The sequence below is a fragment of the Bacillus rossius genome, chromosome 3 (assembly GCF_032445375.1).
Source record: "Bacillus rossius redtenbacheri isolate Brsri chromosome 3, Brsri_v3, whole genome shotgun sequence".
In the NCBI taxonomy this organism is placed as follows: domain Eukaryota; kingdom Metazoa; phylum Arthropoda; class Insecta; order Phasmatodea; family Bacillidae; genus Bacillus; species Bacillus rossius.
The window spans coordinates 61,581,050-61,598,972 of record NC_086332.1 but is presented as its reverse complement, the minus strand read 5'-3'; the positions used below and the strand labels follow the sequence as shown (position 1 = coordinate 61,598,972).

General features: G+C 36.4%; 1 protein-coding gene across 5 annotated transcripts in view; it reads right to left on the bottom strand.

The window, feature by feature from the left end:
* Positions 1-17,923, bottom strand: part of LOC134530772 (baculoviral IAP repeat-containing protein 6) — a 328,951-nt gene that overhangs the window by 79,081 nt on the left and 231,947 nt on the right. For all 5 annotated transcript variants that reach the window (XM_063365948.1, XM_063365949.1, XM_063365946.1 and 2 more), the window contains exons 40-44: positions 14,851-15,110; positions 12,188-12,327; positions 11,772-11,917; positions 4,689-4,862; positions 3,421-3,641 (exon numbers count right to left, since the gene is read on the bottom strand). In XM_063365948.1, the coding sequence (XP_063222018.1) occupies positions 3,421-3,641; positions 4,689-4,862; positions 11,772-11,917; positions 12,188-12,327; positions 14,851-15,110 (941 nt within the window). The remainder of the gene's footprint in view (positions 1-3,420; positions 3,642-4,688; positions 4,863-11,771; positions 11,918-12,187; positions 12,328-14,850; positions 15,111-17,923) is intronic.

Here is a 17,923-nt window from a genome sequence, read left to right as displayed (position 1 = left end):
TTCTCCCACGTCTTGATAGTTGTGAACCGCGTGCGGTTCTTGATTTTCTGAGTGCCGCGGCACGTTTAGCTGGTTTAAAGTTAGTCAGTGAGGCAGAGTTTTTGCCACTGCTCACTGACGTCGTAAATAAGAATCTGACATTCGCACAGTTCAAGACGTCTGTGCTACAGTTTGCCTGTCCACCACGTGTGCTAGAAACGTGTAAACGTGAACTTGTATTCAGGTTTCAGAAGCCTGATGAGCCCCTGTTGCAATTCATCAATTCTGTTGCGGCCTATGCTGAGGTACTGGAGTTGAACCTCCCTGAGGCGGAATTAACGCAAACTATTGTCGGCAACGTGTCTCCGCTGGTGTTACAGCATAGCGCCATGCTTAGCCCTCCCTCCAGTCTGAGTGCTCTCCGTAAGTGGAGTGCAGAAGTGGAGAATAGATTGCTATCTGTCAAAAAATATCACGAGGATTTTCACTCCAAGCCCACTCCAGGCAGTTTTGTTCCTGTTTCTAATTCTAAATTCAACTCTCCTAATGTTCAGTTTACGTCTCAAGTCAACGCCGTACCCACTCGCGCGGTGCGCGCAACGTGGCAAGTTGAGAGCGCGGCTAGTGTGAGTGAGCCCTCTGTCGGAGCAAGTTTGGCCGCCGGCAGACGTCATGAGTCGGCTAATGCGCCCGACCCGTCCTCTAACCGTCCCAGGTGTGCCAACTGCTGTACTTACGGCCACGCGGTGTCTGAGTGCACGCAGCCTGCTGTGAGCCGGGAGCAGCGAAAATGTTTTCGTTGTAAGCGCACTGGGCATTACAGAAATCAATGTCCGGGAAACGGGCCTTGACCGGGCGAGCAAGTGGTCGCCACGATCGTCGCTTAAGGAAAGCTGCTCATTACTTGTACAACGTAATAATGGAAAAGAATAGACACTGTACACATAAGATCACAATAAATTAAAAATTAAGAAATCTTTACTTCGATAATAGCTATTACTGTCTCACTGTAAAAAAGTCAGTAATGGATGACTGCTTTCAATGGTTACTAAGTTCCTTGGTAACCTCACTTCCAAGAGCTCGCAACTGTTTTAAATTTGAAGCACTAGTTTCAGTACTTGTCTCTGATGTCAAAAAAAATCGTTCAAGAACGTCCAATTCACCATTTACCTCTTTTCTAGACGGACGTGTCATTTCACCTTCATTAGGTTCTTCAGCCATCTCTTCGACTAAATCTACCTGAGATGGTACTCCAGTGGTTTGTTCTGCCACTTGATTGCACGTTTGTAGAGCACTGTCTACATCTACAAAATCTTGGAACATGGCCTCACATTGAAGATTGTGTGGGAGTTCATTCCACTGAACCTCACCACTGTCTTTTGGATTGGGCAGCTGGTGTTCTTCTGCAGTGTGAAACCCGCCTTACGAAAACATTTGGCAATGGCTGTAGCGTCAATGTTGTGCCACGCATAGCACAGGCGCTGCATAGCCTGAAGTATATTCCACTTCATGTTTGACGTTATGTCGTTTTCCATGTTCCGTAGCAAATATTACACAGTCTGACGTCTGTACATTCGCTTCAGGTGAGAGACGACTCCTTGATCCAATGGTTGGAGTTTGCTCGTACAATTTGGTGGGAAAAATACAACTTTAATTTTTCTCATTTGTACGTCATCCATCTTGTGAGCTGTACAACAATCAAGAAACAGCAGAATTTTTCTGTTTTTTCCTCCCATACGAGCATCCAAAGAAAATAACCACTCCCTAAACAAGGAAGATGTCATTCATGCTTTTGAGTTGTGTTTGTAGTTGCAGAGTAGGTGCTAAATGTTTTTGAAGCAACAAGGTTAGCAAAATTTTCCAATCACAAGTGGTGTCAATTTCTCTGCACCATCTGAATTGGCAGAAAGCATTACCGTAAAACTCTCTTTACTAGACTTTCCTCCATGGCAAGTATCTCCTTTGAGGGCAAGTGTTTTGTCAGGAAGGAGGTTGAAGAAAATGCCTGCTTCATCAGCATTGAAAACATCACAAGGAGAATATCCTGCTGTTAGTGTTTGTAGCCTAAGATGCCATGACTAACACAGATGGATCAACAGACCCCTCCTCACCTGCTGTCGTCAGAGTACTTAAATTCCACCCACTTTTAAATCTCTGCAGCCAGCTATTTGAAGCCTGAAAATTGTCAATCCCCATTCTTTGGGCCTTGTATTTGGCTTATTCTTGAATAGTAGACCCAGATATTGGTATGTTCTTTGATCTACATTCTATTATAAAATCAAACATTTCTTCTCCAATTTTCATTTTTACAAGTAGTTTGCCGTTTTCTGTCTGCACCATGAATGGCATTTCTTTCCAAATCTTGCCGCTGGGAAAGAATTGTTGACAGCGTTGAATTTGGAATGCCAAATCTTTTAGCTATTTCTGTTTTTTTTTACCTCCCTGATCTACTGCGTGTAGAATTTCCAGTTTCCTTGTAAGAGAAATTGCTTTCCTTTTTTTTATATCCATTTTACGAACACCAACAATAAATTACTGAAAGTTAAGTCTCATTTATTACCACACGTGATTTGTCCAACCATAACCTATTTACAAGCGAACACATTTAACCCAGAAAAACTTAACCTCTAAACAAGATACATAATTGGTTAAATAATTTATTTCCCCCTACAACATGGAACAAAAACAACTTTCTAAACCTACAGATTTTAATTAAGAAACACTTCCACAGAATCTGTATCAGTTATCGGCATTCATTACAACACGGATAAACGATCACACATTTTCACAGAACAATGATGTACCTAAATTGTTCATGTGATGAAATTTTCTAGGCAGTTTCGGAAGATTGATTAATCAAAGTACGATAGCTTATGTTGGTAGTCAAAGTGTGTTTCAGTACGTCCGTAACTCTTACTTCTATGGCCAATCAGTTGCAAGATGGCGGCAGTATTGTTAACTTGCCGAAGCGTAATTTATTTGCGAAGCAAAATTGAAAATTTATGACAATCCTACAAAAATATTTTGAAGATTTTTCCGTTTTACCTTCGCTGTAGCGGGTGTTTTTGGCATTGCATCAAAAAAAATGCTTCGTTATTTAGAGGTATAAATACATAGGATTACATAGGGATTTGGCGGGACTTAACAGTTGCTTCGTTATACCAAGGATTATGTTATAAAGGAGTTCGTTGAGCGAGGCTTTACTGTACAACTATTTTAACATATAAAAATAATTTTTGAATATAAAGCTAATTACACCAAAAACCTCAAACCACCCCCCCTCCCCAAAATCTTGTCTCTAACGATTGAGTAAACACATCTTCTTCCTGCATTTGTGTGTGTGCCCCGAAATCTCCGTTGGTACCACATGAATCAACTAAATCCCAGAGCCTCTACTAATCCTTCCATACCACCCGAGCATAAGCAATAAGCACGACTGACCTAGCAGGGCGGCCGTGAGCGCGGACAGGAGTCCCGACTGCAGCAGCTGGGCGAGGCACTGTGGGGACTGGCAAGCCAGGGCGATGGTCATCAGCTGGCTCTCCGTCAGGTCCATGTGCTGCAGGTCTTGTATCACCAGCCGGCTGTGCTCGCTTTCGAACATCAGCTCCTTCCAGTCGTCACTGATCGGCGCGTTCATCTCCTCCTGCTCCTGGTCCTTCCTGTGCACGCCAACAATAGCACTACTCCCTCTTCCATTGGACAGCCAATTACTAGGGGCAAGATTATATGGAGAATAGCCTGACACACCACTTAACACCACCAAATGCAAGACAAAACAACAAATGCAACAAAATTTACCAGAAGTAACTAGTTCTGTACTTAAAATGTAAAATTAATCTAATCAGCAAACCATTAACTCTATATCACAGGCTTTCATGGCCAGAGTCGCTAACAACTTCTTGTCTTCTGGATTGACACCACATATGTATAATTATTTAGAATACCTTGTCGCAGAATGATTCAATCACCCATGATAGAATTGATTTGTGATAAATTAACATTCAACTTAATATTTACTATCACTGTGAACTACAGTGGAGTATAGTTTTACCAAAGTCCCACCTTAAAAAAAAAAAGTTGCACGCACCCTTTTGGTTCCTCTTGACTACCCCAGCTAATTAGTTACCCCAAGGGTTTTTCAGTTTATTTTTCCTGTCGTTTTGGAGTAAAAAATAATTATTAGGTTCGCAACACGTAAAATTATACATAGTTTGAAGTTTGAAGTTTAACAGGCTTTTTTTTAACGCCTATCTGTTTTCAAACAATTTCGCTACACCAATGTTTTACCGACCCGTTTCTGTAAGTTAGGCAAGAATACTGTATACATTTTTAAAAAAGCCATTTCTTTTTTGTGCTTTTAACCAAGAAAAGCACAAAAAAAAGTTTTGTTTTTGTACTTTGTAAATATCAGTTTTCTTAACTTGTACAATGTTCGTACAAAGTTTTAAATTAATTTAATAGATAAGGCAGTTTAACAATAGTACATGCTCATCTAGAAAATCATTAAATTGAATTTGGAAAGAATATATATATATATATATATATATATATATAATTTTTTTAGCTCTTCCTTATCAATCTCTCAAGCATACTTGCATTTCCAATAATTTCAAATAGTATACGCTGACCCCCTCCAGACATAATGTTAAACAACCTCTGCAGAGTTATTGAAAGAAAGAGAAAAAGAGATAACTATGGAACCTCACCTGTCATCAGAAGCATTCTGGCGAGCAGAAACACTCGGTACTAGCACACCCATTTTTTGCAGCAAGATCAGGAACAGTGCTGGCTTTATGTAGCACATAGAGCAAAGAATAGTGTCGATGGCTTTTTTCAAAGCAGACTGCACTGGTAGAGTCAGCGTCCACTTATACATGAGGCTGCAACACAAACACAAAACTCTCTCAATTTTATTAACTGTATTATGGACCAGATGAGGAAAACCTACAATTAAAGTATTTATTACACACAGTGTTTTACAACTCATTAACACCCCACTTATGACAGACAAATATTTAGAATAACACAATATCGGGGTATCGGCTATGGATTTTAATAAGGAACCTTCTCGGTGCATTCATGAAATGATTTCAAGAAAATACTGTAATAGAAAATTTTAAGAATACTGAACCAAGTTTTTGGGAAATTGTGAGCGTAGAGAAACTTGGACAACCAGCAGTTTAGAAAAAAAAAGGAAGGATGTCAGGTTTACCTATCTAAATTTACATTTCTGCAGCATAAAAAAAAACCATAAGAAATGTGACAAGACACCTACTCATAGAGGTTAAAGTTGTGTACAAAAGGGGTAAAAAAACCAGCATAAGCAAGTAATGCCTGGTTTCTCAATTTTCGTGGAGAGGAGAAACCTAATGGTTTTGAAGTTACTCATACATACTATGCGTGTAAAGCAGGGTACGTAATTACTATTTACGGTTTGTATAGAAAAGTTGCAGTTTTTACGTGTTGATTGACAGCTCGTGATTCGAAACTAAAAAGTATTTATCACAAGATTAATCTTCATTGCATAACTCAGAAAATCCGTTTGCATATAGCGTATTCTAATGTGGATCTAAATATATTTTTTGTTTCTAAAGTATATAGTATGACACCCAAAATCGGTTTAATAGTGGCTTGACAACTCCTGGCCCCATATTAAAATGTGATATGAACTTGAATCTCTTTATATGTTGTCTTCTTTACTCCTGTAACGGCAACTTCTGCTATTTATAAAAAATACTGCCTATCAGAATTATGTTTACTGATAAACACATATCACTGCAAAAAAATAAATAATATTCTTACCCCCTCCCTCTTCACAAAACCTGTATCATTCATTCATTTTGCTTTTGTAGGCACACGCCTATTTAGAGAATAATTTAGGGCCTGTGTTATATGAAATATATATTTATATAAAATGTTGGTTTTATTTGCAATTTAGTGTTTTTTTTTTACTGTGAAATATTTCTAACATTTCGTAAAGAATTATTATTTTATTTTTTAATGTAGCTAACCTAACCCATCAGTTAACACATTTTAGAGTATTTTGATGTACCTCACATAACCGTTCACATGATTTCACCTAACTAAACATTCTCATAGTTGAATGCAGATTTTATAATACCTAACCTAATGAACCAATAAAACAGGATACTACTTGTAATATTACAACATTCCTCTTAGCATGCCAGAAAGTAAGAAATTTCATTTCTAAATATTTGATTTTTTTTACAGGAAATTATCAATATACATACTGTAAATTTCATAGAACACATTTATATTGAACAGGCAAATGTTTATGCTGAAAATGTAACACTTTGTCACCCTTTCGAGGCATTCTTTATAAAATAGGCTATATTTAAACTAAATAAAACATTGCATAGAATAAAAAAAAAAGTATATATATTTAACAAATATAACTTCAAGTTAAAATAAACCATTCGCTTTTCAGTGCAAATGTCTAATATGGAATAGTTCGGAAATAAGGTGAATATTAAATAAAGTGAGACGTTTTATTGTAAAGGTGTAGCTATTTCTTTGACAGGCTATTGCAGTTTATTTAAAATATATGAGCAGGCAAATTATTTTCTAACATCTACTCGTATTTGCAAGCATTTAGTTTAAAAGATTTGTTTTATTAAAGTCCATTTGACCATATAGATGTTTTCACATAATGGTATAGACTATAGAACATGTAAAAACAAATGGGTTAACTAAGCAAAAGTAGACAGGCATGTAAAGATAAAACAAAAAAATTACAGGTACAAAAGTAGCCTTAAAGATAAAATTCACATATAAGTATACACAGATGTTTTATAAGCAGTAGTACAATGCATAAAGATAGGTCCAAAGGTAAGGAATAGGCCACAGACTGCAAATCCTACTATAAATTGTTTGCAATGCATAGGAAATTCTTAGGTAGAAAATTTCGAGCTCTGCATACAGATTTTTTTAGTCTTGTTTAAGCGATAACTGATCAAGCAGGTAACAAAAAATGTTAATAATTTTTGTGAAACAAAAATGGTGATAATTTTTTAAATTACAAAAAATTTAAGTTTTAAAAAAGTAATTTGTGTTTGATTTTACTAATGGTTCATATTGTGTTTGTATACATAGTCACCAGAACAACAAACAGTGTACAGGAAAAAAAAGGAGCCACAAACTTTAAATCTGGTTTTTGTTAAAGAATTTGTGGTAGGATTTACATGCACTAAATGCAACTGATAAAACTTCATCATTGATTTATTGATATCTTCCTACAAATAGACATGCAAACTTTTTTAAATTTTTACCTTAAAATGTTGTCGATAGTGAGCTTATTCGAGGAAGTAACAGAACAAGGATACTAAGAAAGGAATTTGCCATCGCTTATAAAAATGAACCAATCAAATACTTGCTGTATTGTTTTGAGAACACCATGGAGGACTGAAATCGAGATGTCTGGAATGGGATTCAAAACCAGTTTTTCTGGATTACAAGTTATGTTTACATGGCAAAATAAGAGCTTCATGTTAGATCTCAGTTGTGACCTGCTAACCTGATTAGCATTTATGCTAAAAGCAAATTAGTTTGCTGTATTTATATATTGATCTGTGGTAAATGTATTTATAATAATTATTTTAAAATGATAATTTTACTCACTTTACAAACATTAATCATAACATGTAGCCTATTGAATTATTTAACTTTTAAAATATGTCATTGTGAAAAAGTTAGTTTAATTAATCACTGGTACAAGTTTCAATATAATATATTATAATTGTATTATAAATAGAAAAAAATTAAAATCAATTTATAGCTTCTGATGTACAATTTAGCAAGTTTAAATAAATAATAATTTATAAAACATGTACTTTTTTGTCAAGGCTTGGCAAGTGTGTACATGCATTTGGCCTATTCTACTTCATCCATCATCAGTGCTGTTCTGGAACAACATAGATACCTGCAGGAAATTTATATTTATATTATAATTTATATTTATATAGGAAATTTCCTTCTCTTTCACATAGTACCAAGCTTATTTTTTTGTGAGGTCTGCCTTTTGATATACAGTCTATTTTGTAATAAAGGATGCAGATGTACATGAAACATCAGTCATGTTAATAATTCTGTTATAACTTACAAACCATTGGCAAAATTTGAACTCTCTATAGAATTTTACATAAGGAAAAGTGTTCTTACTCTGAAATATTGGTATTACAGTGAAATACAAAGCAAGGAAACACAGATACTGACCAATTTATGCTGTCATTACAACCTTTTTTAGGCCAAAAATGGTCACAACAAAACCTTCCATTTCTCAGGAAGTATTTGAGATAAAAATCTGAAATTTTGGTTTTTAAGTGGCCATATGTCACCAAACAAATGAAACAATTTTTATCAAAATTAAAAAACAATAGTTACATTTTCCATTTTTGTTGAACTGACATGGAATGACCCCATCACTTGATGCGCCGTTGTAGGTTGCAGCCATATACAACAATAGATAGCAACTGTTTTGTTTCCCACAGTTCATCCCCTCTCCAAGTGTATCACATGACGCCGTGACGTCAGAGGGCGGGTACATCTAGTCGTCCATTCATTTTAAAAATATATCTCTCCTATCCTTTTCAATACAACAGCAACATACAGTATGTACTGCTGGATATCTGTATCCATGTATCAGCAACATAAGTACAGTAAACTCTTAAACATGTGTTAATTAGGACCTACAGATGCCTGGATAATTTAAATTCTGTAAGAAACCTGAAAAATCCATTCCACAATAATGGCCAGCCTCGAATTTGGATAACACCACACATTTGTCTTCAGTATAATTCTATCAGCACAAGTGAAGTGTCTGTGTTCTGTGTCTCAGCTTATTGGAATGCAAACATTACTGGCACTGTATCGCCATTTGGTTCTTCTCAGTCTGCTACCAGAAGGGCAGCAGTTATCCCCCCCCCCCCCCCCCCCATGTTAAATTTTTTCTACCCCTTTGCAAAAATTATTCTTACTTCATAGTTTGTCCTTTCATAAAACCAGCACTTTCATAAAACTAGCACGCACTAAGTGACTTGTGCCAAGCTGGAGGAAAATATGTCACACTTTAACACACAAATTCTTTGACGTGTGTTTTTCATACACTTCACTTAGGAAAGTTTCCATTAATCAATTAATCAAAGATGGATTCTGCTATACGTGAACATCTTATGGAGCGGTAGTTACATAGTAAGTTGCGAAATGTTGCTGTTAAAAGCATGGAAAATAAAAAGCACATGAAAATTATTGCCTTCGCATACATTGCTAGCTCATGGGCATTTACAATGACAAAAGGAAAAGTTAACTCACTACTGCTCAAGATAAGATCATGCATGCTAACCAAAAGTGCACAAACAAATTCTGGCTAGTTTACTTTTAGATTTTCCAAATGTCCCATCATCCTCCAGCCAAATGCCAGCCAGTCATGTCACTTGCCGGTTGGTTGTAGGGTAGACATGTGAGTGGTAGACGTAGCATATGGTGTGTCAAACAAACATGAGGAAGACATGAAGCAGCAGTCAGGATATGACCCTCTGGCTTATAATGTAACTTATGTGACAGCTGCAGGGATGGGAGATGCGAATGGTCAGACCAAATAGCTTTCTGACAGTGACAGAATGGATAAAAATATAGAACAGTCAAACAAAGAACTGAGCCAGATTATTCAGAATATAGAAATTAAAAGTGTAACTAAATTTAAGCACAGATAACCCAAAAACCTGATAATCCAAACCCGGATAATTGAGAGTTTACTGTACTGACACGTAAGACAATCTGTCATATAAATCAAGTACAGTCAAACATCTCTGAAACGACCCCTCACGGTTCCCAGGAATAGGGTCGTAATAGAGGGGGGAGTCGTAATAGATGTTTTCCAAAATTTTCAGTTGATTTCAACCCCCCAACCCCCCTTCACAAACCGCTACTCGCAAAGAAACCAGCTGTACAATGGCAGGATGCTGTCACTCACAATGCTAGACGGCTTTGCTTTAAACCCACTTCAACCTTCATGACAAGGCCGTCGCCCTACAGGCCACCTCAAGAAAATATGTCAAAAGACAGTTTATTTTTACTGTTTTTACTGGTTAGTTTACATGTACGTTTTCTGCTTGCCCTACTTAAATACACTAGAACCCCGATGTCATGAACCCCGGATTTAACAAAGCAGTGATTTTACGAATACATTCTCGGGAACCGTAAAAAATTTGGACATTTTGACCAAAATGTGAAAATCAGAAAAAAATTAAAAAAAGAAAAAAGAAATGAAAGATCATTAAAATATGTTAATTTTAACACACAGCGAATTTTTGTGACAGATTTAATACTTCCAATAATGTTCATGTAAAAATAACAAAAAAAATAATGGGACATTTCCTTTATAAATATGGCAGCAGTAGGTTCTGCAACGCGAGTGGGTGCACACGAAGCTCGCCCGGCTGGCTGGCGGCAGCGGCTTCATGACGCATAAGCTCACCCCTCCCTACCCGAGGTAACAATCTTCAAGGCTAGCTCATACCTCCCAGACACAAAACATCTAGTGTCCTTCCTTATAACACCCCAACTTCGCTCCCCTTTGAAAAACCGTCAGTGAGAAAATGCTCTTTTCACCCTCCCTTCTCCCGTAAAATTTGGCTATTATAAAGCGGTGAGGGAGGGTTAAGATCGTTGTAAATATTTTCGGACCCCTCCCTCCCCAAAAAAAAAAGTCATTTTTCACACAAAGTTCGAGTTCAGTCATCTCTGGCAAAGAATTCACAAGCTTTCAAACTTAAATACAAATGTATTTTAATAGCAAGGGTCCTATGAAAAGGAATATATCGAATAAAATCAAGCTGCTGTCACTAAACAAAGCATACCAATGCGTGGTCGCTTCGAGGCGAGACGTGGAATGTTAGAAGAAAGATAAATGCGGGGGAGACAGACGGCAGCCAGTGTGTTTCCTGCTTGGGGAATAAGTGGCGTAGCCTTTTTTTTTATGCTGGGTGAAGCGACCTTTTTCTATCAACCAACGGGAAAAGATAATTGCTTGAGGTGTCAAAATAAACATCGCTGCGGCAGTTAAAACAAGTCGAGGCGGGTGTGCATCCAGTCGGTCGCTGTGTATATCTACATAACATCTCAATTCATAAGATTCCTTATAACCTACACGTATTGCCGGATGTTTTCAGCCTGATACATGGAAGTTCTTTAGCCACGTTTTGAATGAAAACTACTGGCGGGCTAGTGTTGTGCCCGTTTTGCGGACATATACATAAAGCTTTTATCAATTTGCTGACAGTTTTAATATATTTTTACTCTCCTCGTTAAAATGAACCTAGAAAACCCTTTATTTTGGTTCCTTTCCAACTATAATTTTAACTGCTGATAAGCTGCAATTAATTGAAGCAATACCGTTTAAAAACCAAAATTTTATATGAAATGATGTATCACTTGATTATTTTAACAATATTTAAGTTACTTTAATTATGCATGTATCATTTTCCTTTTTAAAATTTCACTTCTTCTAACTATATTTTTAACATAAAATCTAAATAAGATGTTTCTAATGACACTTAGAAATTTATACTTATGACACAGAAAAACTTTATTAAATATTAATTTTCATACATTTACATGTAAGGATACATATATATATTTTTTTTAATTTGCACAATATTTTCTACAAAATAAGTTCTTAAAATGGTCTAATGAGAATATACTCTACTTTTACTTTAAAGCAATTATATGAACCAACTTTGATTTACATAACATATGAGGTTTCAAAGAGGTACCTGAACATCTCCAGAGTTATCATCTGCTGCACGTCGTAGTTTACCCCACACTCGAATGCATTCCACAAGACAGCAGCTGCACAGTGAACGTAAGCAGATGATGGCGGCCACACCTCGACACTGCGGGACAGCTGGCCTTGTCCCATCTAGTGAACAGATTTCACAATAAAAGCACTGTTAAAAAAGCAAAACACTAACTTCACAAAGGAGCATGGTCACTGACACACCTAGGCTATAGATCTCTTAACATGGGACTATAAAAAGCCAGTACTGAGTGGGATAGTTCATCAGGTTTTCTTACCTGATGTAACCACCTGTGCTGACTGCTGACTTCACTCCTTGCAGCCAAAGACTTATGTACGGAAAGGCGTAACAACCAACTATACCACACTAAAACAACACGTTTGATAACCTACCTGAATGGCAGTGAGTGCAGTATCATTTAGCCATGAGAGCAAGGTATTCACTCGATCCCTCGTGGACTCATCTTGGGTAGTGCACAACTGGTACAGAAGTTCAACCACGGAATCTACTACTGCAGACGATGGGATAGATCCTGCAAAACAACCCATGACTGCATTAGTACTTGATTATGATTACACAAATTATGTTTGTATAAGTTCGTAAATTTTTTTACTAAACTTAATGAACCATTTTTAAAACACATTTGTTTTAAAAGTTATTTACACAAATAAATTCTACACCAGACTTGAAACAGTGATTCCCAAAATAAAACAAATTCTTATTCATACTAAGGCTATTTGTAGTTAAGACATTTTACTTCTAGGAAGCAACTTGTGGATGCTGAATGTGAGGATTGAAATGGCTTGCATGGGCCACACCAAGCTGCAAATAACGTTATATTAAAAACTATATCTTAATCATTAATAAAACAATTGTTACTTCAAAGAACAATACATTCAGATTAGGCATTAAATTGCCTAGTTGCATTTTCTTTATAAACAATACTGAACTTTCCAAAAGAAATGGAACTTATTCCTATGTCAAGAAAAATTCAGTCAACACTACTTGCGAGTGAACAATTATCTAATTGTCATTGCACACTGCACAGTTCACAATATGGCCATTAATAAACATACAGATTTCACTTAACTTCTTTCTGGAGGGCCTCTTGAGAGAAATGAAGGTTCTGTGTTCCAGGAATGTAAGTTTCTATAGATCTTAACGTAATTTTACCATATCGATGGCTTAGAATGAAAACCTCTTATCTCAATTTTTGGACGAAAATACATTTTTTATGTTTTTGGCTGGAAAACCTCGTATCTCACACAATGTTTGGTTGAAAGAAATAAAATGTGCATCCTACTGCTTTCTATCACATAAAAGAATTGTACAACCATTAATTGAGGGGGGCGAAAGAAATGTTTTTTTGTCTCTGCTGTAAAATTTTCATTTTATGAGATACAAGGTTTTCATTCTAAGCCATCGATATGTAGAAGAGAGTGCAGGACAAGGAAAGTGGGATTGGCGGAGGCAGGAAGTACTTTAATGTGCCTCCCCTCCTGTGGCTGCACAGGGAAAGATAGACATAAGCCGCTTCCTCTCAACCCCAGACATCCATATATTGTTTTTTATTATTTTACATGCACCTTGCCTGGGAAGGCGTATGAAGTAGTTGCTGATTGCCAGAACACCCATTAACAAAACAAAAAATCAACTTCAGTGTATAATCCCTCAACATATGTTTTGGGTGATAGTATGATGAATTGCACAGCTTATGCAAGTAAATGAAAATTGGGATAAAACATTTAGTTATCAGAAAGCATAATTTTTCTTTCCAATTTCAGCAAATTATTTTTCAAAAGTATTTTTTCCAAAAATATATATAAAAAAAAATTAAGTAAGTAAAATGAACAATTACCAAAAGGAATAAGAAGCAAGCCGAATTATTGTGATGTAAAATGTAACAAATTGGTTTTAAATCCTCTTTATACCCAATTATATTTTTTTTTTGTAAAATTAGTCATTTCAATTTGAAGAGAGACTGAATATAAAAAGTTTCAAACACAAGTCATGCAAGCCAATCACATTACAAGACATTTATTTCTGTTGACAGAAGTTTTTATACAATAAAACTTCAAACTAAGTGAATAGTTTGTGATATGCTTCAAAATACAAAAAACTCAAACCGCAATTCACAGATACCTAATTACAACTATATGGTGGAAAAGTATATCTTTTTGGCGTGATAATGTCTTATAAATCGATGAACGCCGGCTGTACGCACGAAAAAGCATGACTCATTGTCACGTTCCACCTGAGCCAAGCGTGCAAGAACCGGCCAACCACAGTGCGAGAAAATCTTCTATAATATCAAACAGGTTAAGGCAGGCTTTTTAACTAATTGTTCGTGATTATATTTAAACAAATTATTTAAATTATATTTGCAAAAACTGTAAATAATATTTGAAAATTAAAAAGTATGTAATTTTTCACCAATGTTTTCTTATGAAGTTATCAAGTAAAATTATCGTCCGTAAACCGACTTTACAGACAACCCCCTTTTTTACAATAAAAATTAAGCCCTACAAACAAGTACAGTATATATTCACAAAGCTATGTTAGTATGTATGTCAAAGTAAACACTTTTAAGAAAATTCCATTTAAGAAAATTTTTACATAGTCAATTTCAAACATTTAGCACTGTGTACACAAAGTATTAGTAGTAATATCATGGTATCTGGAATTGGGATCAGAAAACGAGGTATTAGGACAGCTCCACATTTATTCAGACATAATTTAAGTTGTACCGTAAAAAGTCTTTAATCCGGCCCATTCATAACTACGACCAAGCCTGATTAGGTGATTTTACCAGATTATCAATGTAACCAAATGTGGAAAAGAAAAAAGAAAGGGAAAAAAAAAAAAAACAGTTTACAAAAAGGAAACACTATACTGAAATGTAAACTGACAGTACAAATAAATTCTGAGTGAGCTAAGAATGCAGGCAGTGCAGTAATACGACTTTACGGTCAAGGTGAACACCCGGAATCTACAAAAAGCGGCACGAGAGGTGCCAGATTATTAGGACCTTCGCGGTCGCTGGAAGACAACTAACCCTGAAGGAAGGCAGCAGTTCCATTGCGCAGCAGCGTGAGTATGAGTCGCAGGCCGAGGGCACGCGAGTGCAGCCCCAGGCGCAGCAGCACCTTCTCCAGGTGTGGGGTGAAGAGAGAAGGGGCCGGGGCCGGGATGAGCAGCAAGCCACAGCACGCCTCCAGCAGGTTGGGTACCCTCGCGGCAGAGCCCATCACCAGGCTGGCCAAGTGGGGCGCAGGCGAGCCCATGCAGTGGTGCAGCAGGCGCAGCCATCCCAGGCTACAACAATTAACATGATCACTAGGTACCAGGCTAAGAACCACGAACCAACCGATTAGCTACTCTACAGGATGGCCACAGAAATGTAGAAATGAAATTCCCTGACTTTTCCAGGTTTTCCCTGACTGCAAAAAAATTCCCTGACTACAATTTTTTTTAATTTACACAACCATGATTGCAATTTTATAAATATATTTTAAAACGAGAAATATAGGATCTCTGTTAGCAGTTTTGTTACAATTCTTTGGCATAAAAATTTCAATAGTAATAAAAACAATAAAAAATTAACTATTTCAGTACACTGGAATATGTCTTTCACTAATTCATTATGGAAATAAGGGGCTATGCCATGTAATATAATGTACCCAATTTTTGTTATTTGCAGTTGCATTTTTTTTGGCAACTGATGAGTTGGGGAACATCATTTGCATCACAGTCACATCACTTGCTGCACAACGCAAAGACTTATGTGATCAAACTGTTTGCATGCACCACAAAACTTCAGCCCCAGTCACCTCTTCATTTAAAACAAACGTGTTTATCCCAGACAGTGGAATTTTGCAAAGAGCTGTAGATTCCACAACTGACTGTTCACAATTTTTCTCAGGTTGCATTTTACTGACAACTCCCGACTGGTCACCAAGAACAGTAATCAGAAACAATAGTAGTAGTATACAACATGGAGGATGACTGTGAATCAGAATTACCACTGGCACTAGTAGAAGGCTTTGGCTTACAAGAAAAGTACATGCCCAAGTTACAACTGCTACGTTTGGAATATTCTTCTGCTTGTCCGTGTTTTTTACCATTCATGTGACTTGTGAGTGCATGTTTTTCCATGTTGCTGAGGGAGAATGTTTTCTGACACAGCGAACAACGAGCATGATTATTACTTCCGGTTTTAGGTCGTTCCAACCACAAACAAAATCTCTCATCTTGAAGCCAATCATCTTTGAAATTTGAAGTCTTTCTAGGAAATACCATGTTTCAGGGTCTCAAATTATTCGCAACTTACCATTAAACTGTTAACGAACATTCGTTAAATTGTCATTTCTAAACTACGAAAATTTCGTCACACTTTAAATACTGAAACACGAAATTTTACGCAATCTTTTCACGTGTAAACAAACAAATCGAACGTCTGTCACGTCTGTATAAAAATAGGTTAGCTAACTCTCTGAACAGCTAGCCAGCCATGTTAGATGTTTCAGAATCCCCATTTACGATTCCTAAGAAGTAGCTCACTGCAGTAATAATCACTTCAAACACTACGTCTAACGAACACTACCCCTACAACTCTGTCGTAATAATTTCCGCAACACCAGCAATAGGTACTTTACAAGTGTAAACAAAGGCAAATAAGCCAATATGGCGATCCCAGCCGAAACCGAAAGAAATAACGTCAAATTTACCCCACCACCGGCTTTTCATTTGCTTTTGATTTTCATTGCAATGTTTTAACATGTCAATTATTAAACCTTTTATTTTAGAAAAATCCCTACAAAATAATATGCATGATATAAGCGAAAATAAGAACTGAAAATATGCTGCCAAACAAAGCAGCCATTTGATTTTGTAGATATCTTAGAACGTGCTCAAAAACAAGTACATTTGTTGACAAAACCGAGAGCAGAAAAACCATACACACCAAATTATTATGGTACTGGTGTGCGACATTCAGCATGTAAAAAGAGATCTACAATAGTTATTCATGTTGCACGCAAGACATTGTTTTCGTATTGTCGAACGACAACAGCACGTAAGAACTGGATTACTGGTACGCATTACATGTGTTGGCAACACCAAGAGCAGAAAAACCATATACAACAAATTATTATGGTACTGGTGTGTGACATTTAGTATGTAAAAAGAGATCTACGATAGTTATTCATGTTGCATGCAAGCCATTGTTTTCGTACTGTCGAACGAGAACAGCACGTAAGAACTGGTTTACAGTACACATTCTAACATAACATGGCATATTCAAAGTTAATAACGCACGGTAGAAGAGAAAATTTTCCTTGACCTCTCAGGTGATTCCCTGACTTTTCCCGATTTTCCCTGACCATTTCTAAAATCCCTGACTTTTCCCGGTTTTCCCGGTCTGTGGCCACCCTGCTCTAGCTATTTTTTCCTTTCTGGGCACAAAGGAGAGAAACGGGAAATGAGAAAAAAATAATATCCCACCATTTTTTAAAAACATTCAGAAAAAACATATTTTCTTCTTTCAAATAAAAACAGGAAATATCTGTAAAAGTGTTTTTCAAGACTGTCTTCACAAAATACTTAGATGGGCAAAATAAATTTTTCTCCTTTATAGTTTGTTAATAGTATTTATGAATAAATTAATTAAGGGCAAAGTTTTCTCATGAAAACTAGGGCTTACGACTATACAAAGACCAGATACAACTTCTTTATGAAAAAATTAATTCACACTTGCATAATGTGGTATTGTAAAATTAAAAAAAAAGTACAGTTTTACATACTGTATTTAGCTAAATTAACCATGCCCTCATATAAGCCTTACTCCACTAAACAATCAAAAACATTATTTTTAACCATTTAAGTACAAGTTTCTAAAAAAAGTCCATTCTGGATTAAGGTGATTATTTACCGTGTTTTATCGCACAATGGTCGCACGCGCGTAATAGTCACAACCATATTTTAGGCTGTCAAAATTGGGATAAAAAAACTTTTCGCGTAAACGTTGCATGATGTTTTTTTGTCCCGCTAGTAGATGCCGAGCGCTTTGTGTAGGTATCTTTTCCGTATAAAACAATGTGTCGATGTATTTTAAAGTAAAAATCTAATAT